The 16,076-nt window shown below is 34.7% G+C and overlaps 1 protein-coding gene across 1 annotated transcript; it reads left to right on the forward strand.

Annotated features, from left to right (window-relative positions):
* The first annotated feature begins 15,058 nt into the window (after window positions 1-15,058).
* LOC120773399 (protein ANTAGONIST OF LIKE HETEROCHROMATIN PROTEIN 1-like) lies at window positions 15,059-15,690 on the forward strand. The gene is made up of 2 exons (XM_040102294.1): window positions 15,059-15,304; window positions 15,364-15,690. The coding sequence occupies exons 1-2, from the start codon at window positions 15,059-15,061 to the stop codon at window positions 15,688-15,690; spliced, it is 573 nt and encodes a 190-aa protein (XP_039958228.1).
* The last annotated feature ends 386 nt before the right edge of the window (window positions 15,691-16,076 follow it).

Here is a 16,076-nt window from a genome sequence, read left to right on the forward strand (position 1 = left end):
TAATCCTGTTATAATTCCCGTTATTCTCATTATTTTCGATAACGGTTTTTATGTGCAGTAGACCAAGGTTTTGTGTATGCATTAACGAAAAAGTCCTGTGATTGTTCAATTGTGAGCTTATTGTCTCGGTGTCTACACGTGATCACAAATTTTTCTTAAAATAGCCTGTGCAAATTAATAAAATAAAAAGTTTAATAAAACAGTTTTTGTGTTATATAGTAAATGATTTTTGCAACTAAATACAGGTAAGAGATTACGATAAAACAAAAATAGGCAAAAAAAAATAATTCAAGTTTGACCTCAGTATTTTGTCAAACACTACATTGCCTATAGGCAACATCGTGCTCTACCTCAGTAGTGGGTATAAATTTTGTTCCAAAACAGCTGATTAAATTTTATTAAAGTGGACAGCAAATGTATTTTCTAGCAATAAATAAAGTTAAGTTTTGAGACAATAACGCAAACCAAACAACCGAGTGATGTTACAAAGTAACGAAAAAACTATCATGCTTGCCAGTATGCTACTTCGTTGCTCGGTAAAATGGTTATCTGTTAATTTTACAAAAACAAAACGCATGTAAATGACTACCGAGTAACTACTAACGAATTAACAAAGCTGGTCTGAATCCCCTTTTGTATTTCGGATGTTTGCGGAACTTGGAGACATCCCCAGTTTTGGTTGCCTACGTCGTACAAATATAGTGTCTTATTACAAGTATAGTATATAACTATTCTCAAAGAATGGCAGTTGTTCATCATTGATTAAAAAACATGATTTCAAATCACACATGAGTCCAATTTCCTTCCTTTAACTTCCTTGAACATTTTAGCTTAAGGAATGACAATTTGACGATTTATTGCTTGGATTTATTAAAGTAATCAGTCTCCCGAAACGGTGCAAGGGTGCTAGTGTATGCTTATGTATCACTGTAATACATATGTATGTATAAAAAATTGATTGCATCAAAGAAATTGTTACGTTTTTGAATCGAAGCAATTTTTACAAGGATTTCAGCAAGCGATTTTGATTGGAGCTTCCTATTTATAGCGTTATGCAGTAGTACGTACAAACATAGGTGAAAGCTGTAAAAATCGAGACAGTTTTTCGTGACAAACTAATAATGACACCTGTCAAACTTCATTGACACTTTTTATAACTTACGAAACCCTTTCCATAAACGCAAGGAATGACGCAATTGTGTTGAGAAGCGATGTAACTCATCCTCAAATGTGTGTGTTGCGCTTTCATATCTTTTGATATACACATGCATACATATATTATATATATAACTATTTGTTACTAAATGAATAGTCTGAATGCCTCAGTGTGTCTGTGTGTCATGGTCGATTTTTTTTAGAATAAGCCAAATAGAATTTGGACTGATTTCGAAAGCAGTTTTGTCATTTTGAGAATTGGGATGATGCTTGACTGTATGCGAATATTTATGTGCCTTCATAAACGTGTTTGTTGAACATTTTGAGCTTAGCTGATAAAGTTTTATGGCAAGCAATGATGTATGGTAAAGCCGAATGACGAACTGCTGAAATGTAAGCTGACACAATGGCCACGTAAAAAGTTCCTGCAATGGTAAGTTTATATGCATGTGTATACGTTTGAAGCTGGGAGTTCGAAATCCAGAAATGTTTATGAGCAATAGTGAGATAACGACAGAATTCTAGCATTTTAAAAGAAATAGTTAATCTGATTTAAATTTTCTACAAAAAAATTATTGCCACAACTCCAAAGCTATTTCGGCGATTTGTGTGTTTGTTATTATTTTAAGAATAATTTGAGAAGTTTTTGCTCAACATCATTCGATTTCATTGTTATTAACTGCAGTAAATATAAGCAAGACGAAAATCTTGTTATGATTTTTAAATTTAAAATGCTGATTTTCTGCAAGATCGCCTCCGAAAAGCTACGACACAAATTCGAAATATAGTTATGATGATCTGGTAATAAATATCGGCTAGACAATCAGCAGAATAGGATATCAGCCATACATGAAAATGCATGCGCTCTCTTTGGCGAGGAGTTCATAACGAAGCTTGTTTATCTCTCGGCTCCCTGTAGGCTCTTATCATGTACTTTTGGATCCTTTTTGGGTTTTAACTGATAGTTATCATATACTCATCAAATCTTCAAAGATAAAAATTGTGATGCCACTGCGGAAGTTGTCTCTTAATATTAAGGAATGAAACAATTTTCCATTCTGATATAAAGACCTCGAAATCAGTCTTTTGTTTATAATTCATGTAAGAAACAAATTTTGAGGTTATATAGAAAAAAATCTATATTTCAGAGATTGTAAAAATTGATTGAATTTGTTTGATTACAAACCATTTCACTCAATTTCTCTGCTGTGTATAACGAGTGATCCAAGTAGAGGTACTTTTGTCAACAATCTTTTTTTTTTGACAGATCACGAGTAAGTCGGGTCAAACTGCATGTTATTTTTATTCAGTATTGTTTGGCATTTCATTGTGGAAAGACTTTATTACGAAAATTCATGTTCTGTAAAGAATGTGTTTCACGTGATTTGTTCAACTTATGGCCAACATAATCGGTTTATTGAGCGAATTAATGGCAACACCATCACCCATTTTGAAACTCAGGATTCGCAGTTAGATAATATTTGACGGAACACACATACAGTGAAGAAAATATAGCAGCCGTCGCTGACAATGTACACGAAGACCGTAGAGAGTCTATTCCGTGCCGTTCGTAGAAACACGGATTTACGTATAGAATGACTTTGCACATTTTACGCCGAGATCTTAAATTAAAAGCGTATAAAACACAGCTTTTGAACAAACTGAAGCCGCTCGACGTTGCAAAGCGACTTCGCTTTGCTCATTGGGCTAATGAAAAGTTCCAAGAAGATCAATGACTGCGAGCCAAATTTTGTTCAGCGATGAGGCCCATTTCTGGCCCAATGGGTACGTAAACAAGAAAACTTGCCGCACATGAGACAAAGAGCAACATGAAGAGATTCAAGAGTCACCTAGTTTGTGGACCAATTGTGTTGGAATCATCGAAACATATTTCTTCAAAAATTATACTAGTAAGAACGTCGACCGTTATCGCGCTACGATAACCGCCTATTTGATATTTGAAATTCAAGCTCGTAATCTCGGCGTCATTTAGGGTTCAATCCCGCTTTGATTCAGGGCTTGGAGTAAAACATCAAGAGTGTCATTCGCCCGTTACAATTAGAATTGCTCTAATAATTCATCGAAAATTGGATTCAACCTTCTAAAAAATAATCCTCAAACAATAAATTCCAAAGAATGTTCCTTTGAATGATAATAAACATTTTCCTTTAAATTTGAAATTTCTGTGTTTTTCTTTGAAAAGGTAAGGTCGAGGTTCCCTCACTTTACAATTAATATTTATACTTGACATACTATTAATTTCTTGTTTTACTCTAGAAGCTAACATCATATTCGCTTCTATGAAACGTGATTGTTTATACAGCTGTTAAAAGAGTTTCAAGGCACGTCAAAGTATTAAGTTTCAAGGCGATATTCTATGCAGATCTAATTTAAAATGTCTATGTTTTGAGGATATGAGCAAAAACACAGGTTTAATAGTTTTTTTTCAAGTTATATTTTTTCATTACAAAATAATCGTTATTTTGATTTTTCCCCTTAAAAATAAGAGTTATTTTATAACTTTTATCATTGCCCACATCAGAGTAGTTGAGTTTTTAATTACTTTTACGCAATAGGTGTTGAAAACTAAGCTATTTCGTTTTGGTAAATATATCTTGGTAAATAATACTCTCATTATTTTACCTTCTAATAGCAAAGGCAAAATAAAAATCTTACTCTTCAATTCTTATTGCATAAGAGTAATGCAAAATTCATAACTATTTTTTGTGAGTAATAAATAAAAGTTATGAAAAACTCATACTTTGTAATGGAAAACATTAAAATGAAAATATGACTATTATTTCGTGACGAAAAAATAAAAAGCGAAATTTAAAAGTATGTTTGCGTAGTCCTCACAAAAGCAAAAATTTTCCATTATCACAGTATATATATTCGATTATTCCTTCATAATGATTCTATTAGTCAAAGATGATGAAATAACAGTTATATTCTGTCAATGGTTTTAAATAAAGCTTGAAATGTTTTGTTACTTTATCGATCGTTTAGAGTACAAAATTTTCACGCCTGAGGATATACTCCAGCTTTCAAACTAAATCTCTTTCTGTTAGCATACCTTTAGGATAAACTTGGAATTTTCAATACAAAATTGTCGAGAAACCTCGGCACTAGCAACACCTGCTAGCGTCGCCGCCATCTTGTCGCTGGGGATTAAATTACTCACACTCATTTAACGTTGTTGCTCATATCTATGCTGCATATAAATCGCTCTGTATGTTTGCCATATATTTCGGTCTGCTACAAATACGTTAAACAGACAACGACAACTCAGAATAAAACAATAAAATTTATCATCCGACCACAAGTCGCAAAATACTAAACAGAAACGTGACATTTGATTTTCGGTAAGAGAAAGCTACGACTCGTGCACTCAGTCGACGGCGGTGGTGGCACACGTGCAGCTGCATAAACAGTTCGCAGCAAGGTGGCCATATCTTCGGCCAAGCAGACTCCCCAGCAAATTCCGTATAAATATTTTGTGCACATATGCATAAGCACCCACACACACACATACATACCGGCACCTGCGTGCGCACTCAAACGATGCTAAACAAATTTTATTTATTTATTTATGTTAAATATTTCTGAGTTGCAACTGTCAGGCCGCCACTGATATAATGTACACACGCATGAGCGTGTGGAAACGGTTCCATCTGTCTGTGTGTGGGTGCATGTGTGCATATCATCGTCCAAACGGCGGGTGCATATATACTTTTATTGTTGTTATTATTGTTGTTGCGTTTATTGTTGTGCCGGTTTTGCTCATTTCAGATATCTAACTTGCAACTTGTCTCCATTTATTTCATGCCACCTACCGCAAAATTTAATAAATCCATTTATGTCTTTCATAACTGTGACACGTATGTACACCAATACCGTGCACAAACACACTTATATACACATAAAAAGCACACCTCTGCAGAACTCAAAGCAGATAACGAGCTTTAACGTGTGACGTGGCACTCAGCCATACCTACACACACACATATATAGTACATATGTATTCTTAAGCTTCTGTATGTGTGTTTTTGTAGGTGAACACAAAACAGTTAGCTCTAAACTAAAACTCTGAGGAGTCGGACAGTTGGGACACTACTTGTACAGCGTTGAGCAGCTGGACAGGCGTGCGGCATTGACTGTTTGTTGTCAACGGTATCAGTGCATGCGTACAGTTGTTGCATGCCACTCGTACAACATCTATGAATTGCTGCATACATATGCATTACTTCACTTATGGCTTGTTTGTTTGTCAGGCGTCGCATATCTGTTTCACTTACGTGTTGACCGTTCATTGACCCGGAAAACTCGAAATAAATACTTTTCCTTATTGTGGTTAACGTTCGAGTATCTATCCATGTTGGTGCGTGTATAGAGATGTGTGTTGGCGCGTTGAAAGCAGCAGGTTGTGATCCAATCCGGATTGTCTATTAGTTGTCATTCATGCATTTATGTACATATATGTTCAATTACAAAATATTGAATTATAAATCGTTAACCCTTGTACGTATCATTTGAAACTAAGCGAGATGTACATATATAGGTGTTATATATAACTAAAAATGATCAGAATGACGAGAAAACCTGAAATCCGAGTAACCGATCGACCCATTTCGACTAAATTTAGTAGGTGGCATTCTTCTTATATTCATATATTCACATTGAGAAAATGGCTGAAATCGAACTACAACCACACTAACTTCCCATATAACACAATTTTAAGTACCATTTGTTTCTTTCTCTTTCCAGTTCAATTGAAGAAGTAATTAACGTACCGGCATAAAAATTTGAACTAATAATTTCTTCAAAGTATACAACCCAATGTTCAAAAATTATTCAAGTCCAAACAAAACTGTTCAAACCCTAGGTGCCGAATATGTGGACCCCAGTATTTATGGTTGACTTTTGACTGGAAATATAGACAATAGTATTTCTGTGTATCAAACATGGGTGGAATATATTCAATACTTCCCTGAGCGCCCAAATACCAAGTATAAAGATTTTCGAACTTCCAGGTTACTTTAAGTTGGATACATAGGCCAATATTAGAGTTATCTCAATGAACCCTCGACCCAGCCCGCATATAACAATTACCAGGAATTTCGAAAATCCATTTGACTTTGATTGTAAGTATCTCTATATCTTAATAAATACCAGGAAATATTCGTTGAGTTTGTGGGTTAAGCAAAAATAGATAAAATCGGGTCGATACTACCCCCCACTCTCATATACTACAAATAATGATTTTGGTATTTCTAACATACCTCATGCCGAATATGTCCTTCAGTGTATGAGCTATATATAGTATTTATATATACTAATTGCTTGGATTTCGATGCTCTGGTTGACTATTTATACTTTAAGGTATTTCCCTGGCATTGATTTCTCCGAGTTGCAAGAGTATAAAATATTCGGACGAATTGTTTGAGAGAATACTTTGGTGATCAGATAATTTCACGTTTGGTTCGGTCGATTGGCCACCAAGTTCTTGTGATATCACACCGTCAGCATTTTTCTTGCCGGGATATGTAAAATCTAAAGTCTACTATATGTGAATTTGAAGTTTCTGTGTTTTTTCTTTAAAAAACAAGTAGGGAACCTCGAAATGGATCACCTTTATAACCAATGAAATTGTTGTTTTAGATCCTAATAGTCACGTTGATTGATAAACATAAGCAGCCGTCGATTCGTATATAAATTACTTCAAAGATAAAAGATCTATCAGGAAGATGTTTACCTCAATTTTGATAAACTAGTTTTAAAAGCAGCTACCATGTGCTATATATGATATAGTGGTTTGTCTGAACAATATTTTTGATAATCTTGTCTTGAGCATTAATCCCCACTAAGCTTCATGAAGATATCTTTACAAGGAATTGATTTTGTTCGATAAATTTGTATGGCAGGTATTTTTTATATGGATCCGATTTGAGTGGTTCCTCATGGTAGCAGACTTCTGAAACGCCCAGTAAGGATATTTAATAAAGTTGTAACATATTTTTAAGATCATACAATGAGTTTCTGGATACACACTGTTGGATAAAATAGTAGAAATAACATCCATACTTGTATTTAAAACCAAATTTTTAATTATGTAACAAAATCGATCAAACATAAAAAAAATTTAAAAGAATATTACTTTAGTTCCTTAAAAAATATTTAACTACAACGAATGCGATCAGCTTTTTTCTATAATTTTTGCCAACACTGTAAGTGAGAACAATTTTGAACGATAAGCTGATAATATATAATACTAATTCATATGCCTGTTAGATTTATGTTGCTCTTGGTTGGAGTGCCGATTAATAGCATTGACAGACGGCAGCGTTAAACCAGATTAATTGCATTTTTCGGGATTAATTCAGGAGTTACCACAGCTAACTACGTTGCTGAATCCAAAAATAACTCTCAAAATTTTAGGGAGTTTGTGAGATTTTCGTTGGCAACATTGTTAAAAATGGCCAATTTTCATCTATTGTGAATGAAATACAAGCAACCCTGACAGCTGTTTATCAAATTCTCAATATAATTTCAATAAAACTTCTATGTTATGATGCAGTTTTAAAAATAATGTGTTGATATGTTTTTGTAATAAAAAATGGTTTGGTAAAAATTGGTCGGCTAACAACCGTAATGTTTATCTTCTATCAATTTTCATTGAAAATATTATAAAAAGGACAATGAGATGTTTACGAGAGTTTCCAACTCGCATAACTGCCGTCTGTCACCTACAAATTTGGATCTGATTAAGTGCGCAGTTAATCCGGATTAACGCTGCCGTCTGTCAAGGCTATAAGATAGCTCCCCGACTTGCTTTAAAACTCATCTGCAACATTGATAACACTCTTAACTATGTGAGAAGAGAACTGAGGGAACTTTGATTAATAATCACCCTTATCGCAGACCCTCATTGTTATATAAAGAACATAAAATGTCAACGTTCAGTTTTCTGTAACGTGTTTCTTTATAAGTATATTAGGGTGATTCAAAAAAAATTTTTTTTCGTTTCGTACTCGGAAAAATAGGTTCCTAGACACCTCTAAGAAAGCCTCTCCAAGCATGAGTTCTTAATTGTAACGGGAAGGTCCTCCTACATACAGTTTTCTATTTTTTTCTTATTATCAGTTAGAAAAATTTATATCTCGCTTCCAACTACTTGAAAAAATATTTTGTTCCTTAGATTTTGTAGGAGATTTACTGCTCTATAAAAATGGTCTCATATGATTTTTCGATTAAGTTAAGCGTTTACGAGATGTTCATCGTCAAACATCAATGCATATTAAGGTAGATCAAAAAAAATTTTTTTTTTCGTTTGGTACTCTGAAAAATAGGTTCCTAGACACCTCTAAGAAAGCCTCTCCAAAAACCTGTGAGTTTCATCATTCATAATGATTTTTTTCATTGAGTTATAAAATTCATAAGAAATAAAAATTTTTTTCAAAAATAATTAAATTTCAACCGTTAATATCTTTTAAACGTTTGGGTTTTCGAAAAAATCATATGAGACCTTTTATATAGAGCATTCAATTTCCTACAAAATCTAAGGAATACTTGAAAATATTTTTTCAAGTAGTTGGAAGCGAGATATAAATTTTTCTATCTGATAACAAGAAAAAAAATAGAAAACTGTATGTAGGAGGTCCTTCCCGTTACAATTAAGAACTCATGCTTAGAGAGGCTTTCTTAGAGGTGTCTAGGAACCTATTTTTCCGAGTACGAAACGAAAAAAAAAAAAAATTTGAATCACCCTAATAAGTATACATATATATATGTATATGCATACAATATTTAAATAAGTATAATATATATATATAATATATATATATATACAATTTTGGAAACCAAACTTCTGGTGCAGAGTACATGCAAGGCGAGGTCATACCAATGGCGTCTTTACGTATATAAACTCATAGTGAAATATGTGTGCAAGATTTCGTAAATGAAAGACCTCATTATTATGTGCATTAAATTTCAATTAAAATCTTTTTTTTTTGCACAGCCACCTTTTTGCCTTGACAGCAGCAATTGCAAAACTTGCCTCCTAACCTCAAAACTGACCGCTGCCAGAGATAGCCATCAAATATTTGCCACGCACAGCTTTGGCTGTATATATATGTACATATTTTACCTATAACCACACATACTTACAAGTATATACAAAATAGTAAAAAGTGAGTGCCGCACAATTTAGTAATACCCAAAGAAACTGCGAGAACAGAAGCTGAGACACTGCACTGCATCAAGAGTGGTGAGTTTAAAATTTACTCAGCTTTAAATTATTTAACCTTTTTTTTCTCATAGCAAAAAGTATGAAATTAAAATCTGTAAATGTATTATGTAAGTGTAAAATTAAACTGCTTACTAATGTACTGAATGAGCCATTGTTTTCTTCTCAACTTCACCACTCAATCATACTTTCCACTACGATTCGCCAACTAATCTACCACAACGAAGAAATTGGCTACAGTCCGAGCACTGTCACGCCTGCGAGTAAATTTGTGCTGAAGCAACGAGGGTTACAAAAGAATTGGGCTGGCGCGAGAGTATGATTGGTGTTGATTTACGCATAACTGGTGTTACATTACACCTTCCAGCCAGATACATTATTATAACATTTTTTATTAGCTTATCTGATCCTTGAACAACAAAATAACATAAATTCATTGTGGTCCTTTCTTTTGCACCTCCAGCTGCCTTTCTCGGCTTTTTATTGCCTTTATGCCGCTTGGTCTATGATGTTAGGAAAATAAATAACAGCAATGGAGAATGAAGCAAAGCCAACAACAAAATACAGTATATAATGCACAGTTAATAGGCTTTACTGTTATTGTTGGCATCGGCGGGGTGTTTGCTTTTTTATAGCAAGCATTTCTGCTTGTTGTTGTTGTGATTGCCTTACATTGCGCTCATTATTATAATAAACAGTTATGTACAGGTGAACGTGGCGCTGTGCTTTCTCGCACACACACATATTCTGATGAGAATTCCTCGCTATATGTTGCTAGTGGTATACGAAGTGCGCTCGCTTGGACAACCACAAGCACGACGGTCGCAGTCTCCACAGCGCTGTGGAAGATGCCGCAAACTTTACACAAATATGCATGCTTATAACGGCATATATAGTTGTGTACCTCATAATATATTTCTTGGTTAAAGTGGGCCGTTCGTTTGTGAATAATGTTATGCCGAGTAGGCCTTAGAAGTGAAAAACTGTTTTTATGTAATTTGCAATATTAACCAAGACCTCGCAGTTTGCTTTTGCTAAATGTCGAAAAAGAAGTTTCTCTATCAAAAAAGTAATCCATGCAATATACTCTTCAACAAAACACGTTTGAGTTTTCTGAATAATTCTTATTTCCTTAATTTTTTAGGGAAATCGATTATTGTTTGTATTTTTAGTTTTTTAAAGGACATTTTGTTGAGACCTGTTATGATTACGTCATCTACTTCTAACTGAATTTTCAGAATCCACATCACGAGATCTTAATATCTACCGGCAATAAGACTACCGTAAACTGAATGAGGGACATATTTAGAAAACTGTCAAATGGTGGGCATCACAGCCGTTTTCGATTCACCATTCCGCTTACATGTGATAGCAATAACAATGATAATGAGTTGAGATCGTTATAAAAGTGTTCGTTAGGGCATATTAGGGCAAGGTTTCATCAAAAGTCCTGCTAGTCTGTTTAAGCAACTGCCATACTTTATTAGATTCGCTACTCTCTAATGCTAGGAGAATTAATATGAGGTATATTTTGATTGTATGCGATGAATGGTATTTAATTCAGGTTCTCGAGAGTTGAAATAATTTAACAATTAGATTTTCTCAAAAGAGAGCCCAATGACATGAAAACGAAGCGCATCCGTACATCTGATCACAAAAAGACGAATTTGACGTCAGCTAGTCCAACAAAGTCCTTTTAGTTATAAATTGATCACAAACCTTCATCTGTCTCACTAGCGATGGAATACTTTAGGAGAAGATCAAATTTTTCTCTGGAACGCACCAAGGCTCGCTTTAAAGCATTCAACAACGTAAATACCGTTGACTATTCGAACACAAGCGTTTCATGCTGTACTTACCGTTATGTTTGTTTATGATAATATAATAGTATAAATGAAAAAAACGAAAGGTCGACATTCATTATGACGCTTATCAGCAAAGGACATTTGTTCGCATCCACGAGCGCTTCTACGCTAGTGTGTACGTATGTATACATGCAACTGCCTGCTTATATTTGTTTGTGTGTATTAGAGCCGCCCTCTAGTCACATTTATTCATTTTTTTATCATCATTCAAGATTTTTATTGCCACTTGTGTTGGTCGTTGTGGTTTTTCGCTAACGCACCCATGCACAAATAAATTCAAACCTACAAGTATAGCATATAGCAAGCCATCGCTACCGCTGGAACTGTTTATGCTGTTCGGGCTCTGGCCGATGCATTCATAAATTGTTTATGCTCATTTATGCGTGATTTCGAGTTGTAAACGCACAGATACAATAAGCTCGACTCATTCATGCACACACGCACGCCACACGCGCTAGAGAGCAGCTTTCCCACCTGTGGCACCGCCATGCTCTGACTTAATAATATAAATGGCAGGTGGAGTTGTTGGTGGACAGAACAGTGATTCACCGCGTGGGAACTAAGCAGCCGCTAATGAAGGCGGAGTTTTGTGGTTAAGATGTAGTGCTGAAACAAAAAATGGTTATGCAAATAATTTTCAATGCAACAAGAAACCAAACGACTTTCATTTTAAATGATTATGAGCTGTATTTACAAAAAAAATATTCATATACTATATACAATTTCCTTAAAATATATTATACCATTGTTTTGGCAGGCTTTTAATTTATTGAACTTTAATTTTTTCTTCCTGAATTTTTAATTTATTATACCTGTTCCTGTTGAAAACTGATAAGCAGCTTAACATATTTCCCCCCATCAAGGCCTAAAACTCTGGCATTAGGTGCCGTCAGCCATTCGTTAGAGTTTTCGGTTGTCTAACCATGAGCACGTAGCAGTAATTAATATGCGCATAATCAGCATTTATCTGAGGTAATTTTTACAGAAAAAGCTTAGGTTGAGCAGTTTGAGTGATAAATAGGGACAAACAGATTTTCTAACTTATTTGTAGTGAAAATAATATCAATTCAAAGGTTTATTTATAATACTAAGTGTGTTTTGATATTAAGTATAAATAATTTAGTGGTTATTATCAATATTGAACCCGGGTTGTAAGCAAAAAAGCATAATAAGCGTTAGCTCTCAGACTATACTTTTATATTTTTACTACCATAGAGTGCTTTTAGGAGTATAAAATTTCCCAAAGTTAAAATATAAAAGAAGAAATATTGCTTTCAATTTCTGTGTCAATTACCATTCAAAGGATTCTTTAATTTTAAATATCTTAGCTCACTCACTCTCAAATATTTCCGCCAATCATTTACAGCAACGCTGCACATTCTTACCTTCGCGCGGTAGCCACTGGAACGAGGCTCTGAAGACCGAACAAAAGTGGTGTAAGCTCATCATCAGCGAATAACAAAATCCTACGTCTTTGCTATCCTAGAGGTAATACCGGAAGTCCCGGAATTAGGCTCGGATCAATAATGTCAGTCATTTATGCTCCTGAATACCGAAATAAACAAAGTTCAAAATACAAAATTTCAGAATACACAATTTTTTACGAATAAAAACGTGGAATATGCGTTCACTTTTAGAGCTGTCTTAAACACCACAATCATCAACCATTTCAACGCTACAAACGCCATACTCTCTGCGTAGTTAGTGGTTGTTACGGATGAGGTTAGAAAAACAAATTGCGAAAATTTTCTATCTGGAAAGTAATTCGCAGTCTAAGTGAGACTCTACGGTTGCACAGAATGAAAAGTGTAGCGGATAGAATCACTTTGGTAAGATTATGAATATGGCAAAGAAGAATAATGTACAATTATTGAAATTAAGCTAAAGCTGTCTCACAAAAGTATTGAATGATATGATTTTTCTGTTTCGGCTCTTTAGCACGATATTCGCTCGATTAATCAGTTATTTCGGGATCGTGAACGTAGATCCAAGTCTCATCTCTAGTTATGATGCGTTTCATTACGTTTTGATAGTCAGACAGCATTGTTTCACAGATGTTAACACGACGGTCTTTTTCAAAAAAATTTAGTGTTTTTGGAACCATTCGAGATTTGACTATTCTCAAGCGCAATTCGTCTTTCGACATCGCCTGCACCGATCTAAATGATATTCCCAAACTAACAGAACTGTCTCAAACAAGTAATTGACGATTTTCAAGCACCATTTCTATGACCTGTTTGACGTGATGTTCATCAGTCGATGTTTTTGGCCGATTTGACACCACAATTTTCTCAACACTTTCACGACTGGCCTTGAACTCGTTATAACACTTGTAAACACTTTTAGAAGACATAGTTTGATCCCCAAAGGCTTTTTGCAACTTCCTCAACGTTTCTGCAGGTGCAATTTCATTCCGCAAACAAAATTTAATCGCACTTCTTTGTTCAATAAATTCCAACATAGTTAAAATCGAAGAATTTACTTTTAGAGCCTCACATAACGACGTGTATCTCATATATTAATAAATATTTTTACGTGAAATTTCGCAAAGATGTCACTAACAATACTACCAACTTACAAAAAAAAAATTACCGATTCGAAAAACACGCGAAATATAGATTAAAAATTCACTTTTCACTTTGATAACATGATATGCCATCATAGAATATATATTATTATAAAAGATTTGAATGATCTTGTCTTCTTTATCTCAAACACTAATAACGAAGATTGGGAGTGCTAAAATATAAACTTCTTAAGGATTCGCTTGGTCCAAGTAAGTTTGTCTCGCTATAACTCTACAATTAGGGCAAAAAACACACAGTGCAAAAGGGCAAGAGGTGATCAGAAAACAATACAAGTATTCAGACTTTTGTCACAGATTTTTCAACCAATTTTTTAACTGCAAATGAATATATGAGAATAATGATTTATTTAACATATTTTACATAGAAAAATACCACGGAGAGATAATCTAGCAATTATTACAAATAATGTTCAACAGTATAATTTTAAGTTATGAAGGGCTATCCACCTTGAGTTTCCCTACTTTTATAAAGAACAAACACATAAACTTCAAATTTAATGGTGAATGTTTATTATCATTCGAAAAAACATTCATTTTCATTTATTTTTTGAAGGTTATCCCTTTCAAATGTTGGCCGCGGTTACGTCTCAGATGGTCCATCGGTTCACTTTAATTTCCGATGACTCGTTCAATCATTTTGATTGGTGAATGACAAGCGTGATGTTTTGCTCCAAGGCCTGAGTCGAAGCGTGATTATCCGCAAAGACTTTTTAAACTTTACATAACCGCACAGAAAAAGTCTAAAGCCCGGGTCCCACTATCGGCGCAAGTAGCACAATTTGTACCGATTTTTATTGGTCTACATCGGCGCAAAATGCCAAAACAAAATTGAGTCAATTTTTAGCAGTCACATTATCGGCGCATATTGTGTCATTTTTTATCGGCGCATATCGGCGTTAAATATTCTGCTACGATAATCGGCGCAACGCGGTCACACTGTTGTGCTCAATCAGCTGTTTGCAGCAAAAGTTTTTATTTATTTTAAAAACATGGATATTTGAAGAAGAAAAAAGTTGCAGTTGCTCTGCTTACCATTGCAACATTAAAGCTGAAAAAGAAAAATCAAAAACGTAAAACAAATCCGAAACAACGTAGTATCTGGGTGAGAAATTGGCTGGAAAGAAGAAATACTAATGGTGCATATGAAACGACTTTACGTGAATTTCGAGAAGTTGATAATCAAAGTTTCTTTTTAAAAATTACGTGCGAATGAACGAAAATAATTTTAATGAGTTACTGCAGCTAATTTCCCCACTGATTAAAAAAACAGACACACGTTTTCGTGAAGCTATTCCAGCAAGTCATCGTTTGGTCTGCACTCTCCGCTTTTTGGCCAGGGGCGATAGCTACAAAAGTCTTTCAGCTTTTTTCCGTATTGCCCCAAACACTATCTCAAAATTTGTTCCTGAAGTTTGTGATGCGATTTACAGTCAACTTCGAAATACTTACCTGAAGGTAGGAACACATGCTTTTCCAAATCCTTATGTATATTTTTCATATTTCCCCTTATTTAGATACCTTCAACAAAAGAAGAATGGGCTGAAGTTGCTTCGAAATTCCATTTATTATGGAACTTTCCTAACTGCATAGGAGCAGTTGACGGCAAGCATGTGGTCATGATCGCACCAGCAAAATCAGGAAGTACGTTTTACAACTACAAAGGAACTCACAGCATAGTGCTTATGACAGTTGTTGATGCCAGTTATAAATATTTGTATATTGACATCGGCTGTAACGGGCGTATTTCAGATGGTGGTGTTTTCAGTCAAATGTTCTCTGCAGCATGCCCCCGATATGGATTCTCTAAATTTACCACCTCCTCGTCATTTATTAGGTCGTGAAATGAATGTACCTTTTGTTTTAGTGGCAGACGATGCATTTAAAATACAAAATTATTTGATGAAGCCGTATCCTGGTCGCATTTTATCTGGTAGCAAACGTATTTTTAACTATAGGATTTGGAATCATGATGAAGCGCTTCGAAATCTTTTCACGACCAATAAAGCTGAATCCAAATAAAACAACGAGAGTTAGCATGTTGCGCATTACACAATTTTTTAATGACAAAAAATATAAGTTATGCTGCTGGATTGGTAGATAGCTGCACTGAGGATGGAAATATAATTGAAGGTGCACGGGTTAATATTTCCATACCTACCTTTGAAAGCGCCACAGAGGATATATCAATTTCCTACATAAGCAACGAAGCAAAAACTATCCGTGAAGA

This window comes from Bactrocera tryoni, chromosome 1 (assembly GCF_016617805.1).
Source record: "Bactrocera tryoni isolate S06 chromosome 1, CSIRO_BtryS06_freeze2, whole genome shotgun sequence".
Taxonomy (NCBI): domain Eukaryota; kingdom Metazoa; phylum Arthropoda; class Insecta; order Diptera; family Tephritidae; genus Bactrocera; species Bactrocera tryoni.

Bases quoted from the DNA above. Each gene is read 5' to 3' on its own strand.
- LOC120773399 (XM_040102294.1), top strand. From the start codon at position 15,059: ATGAACGAAAATAATTTTAATGAGTTACTGCAGCTAATTTCCCCACTG. The intron at 15,305-15,363 runs GTAGGAACACAT...CCCCTTATTTAG, and splicing joins TTCGAAATACTTACCTGAAG to ATACCTTCAACAAAAGAAGA.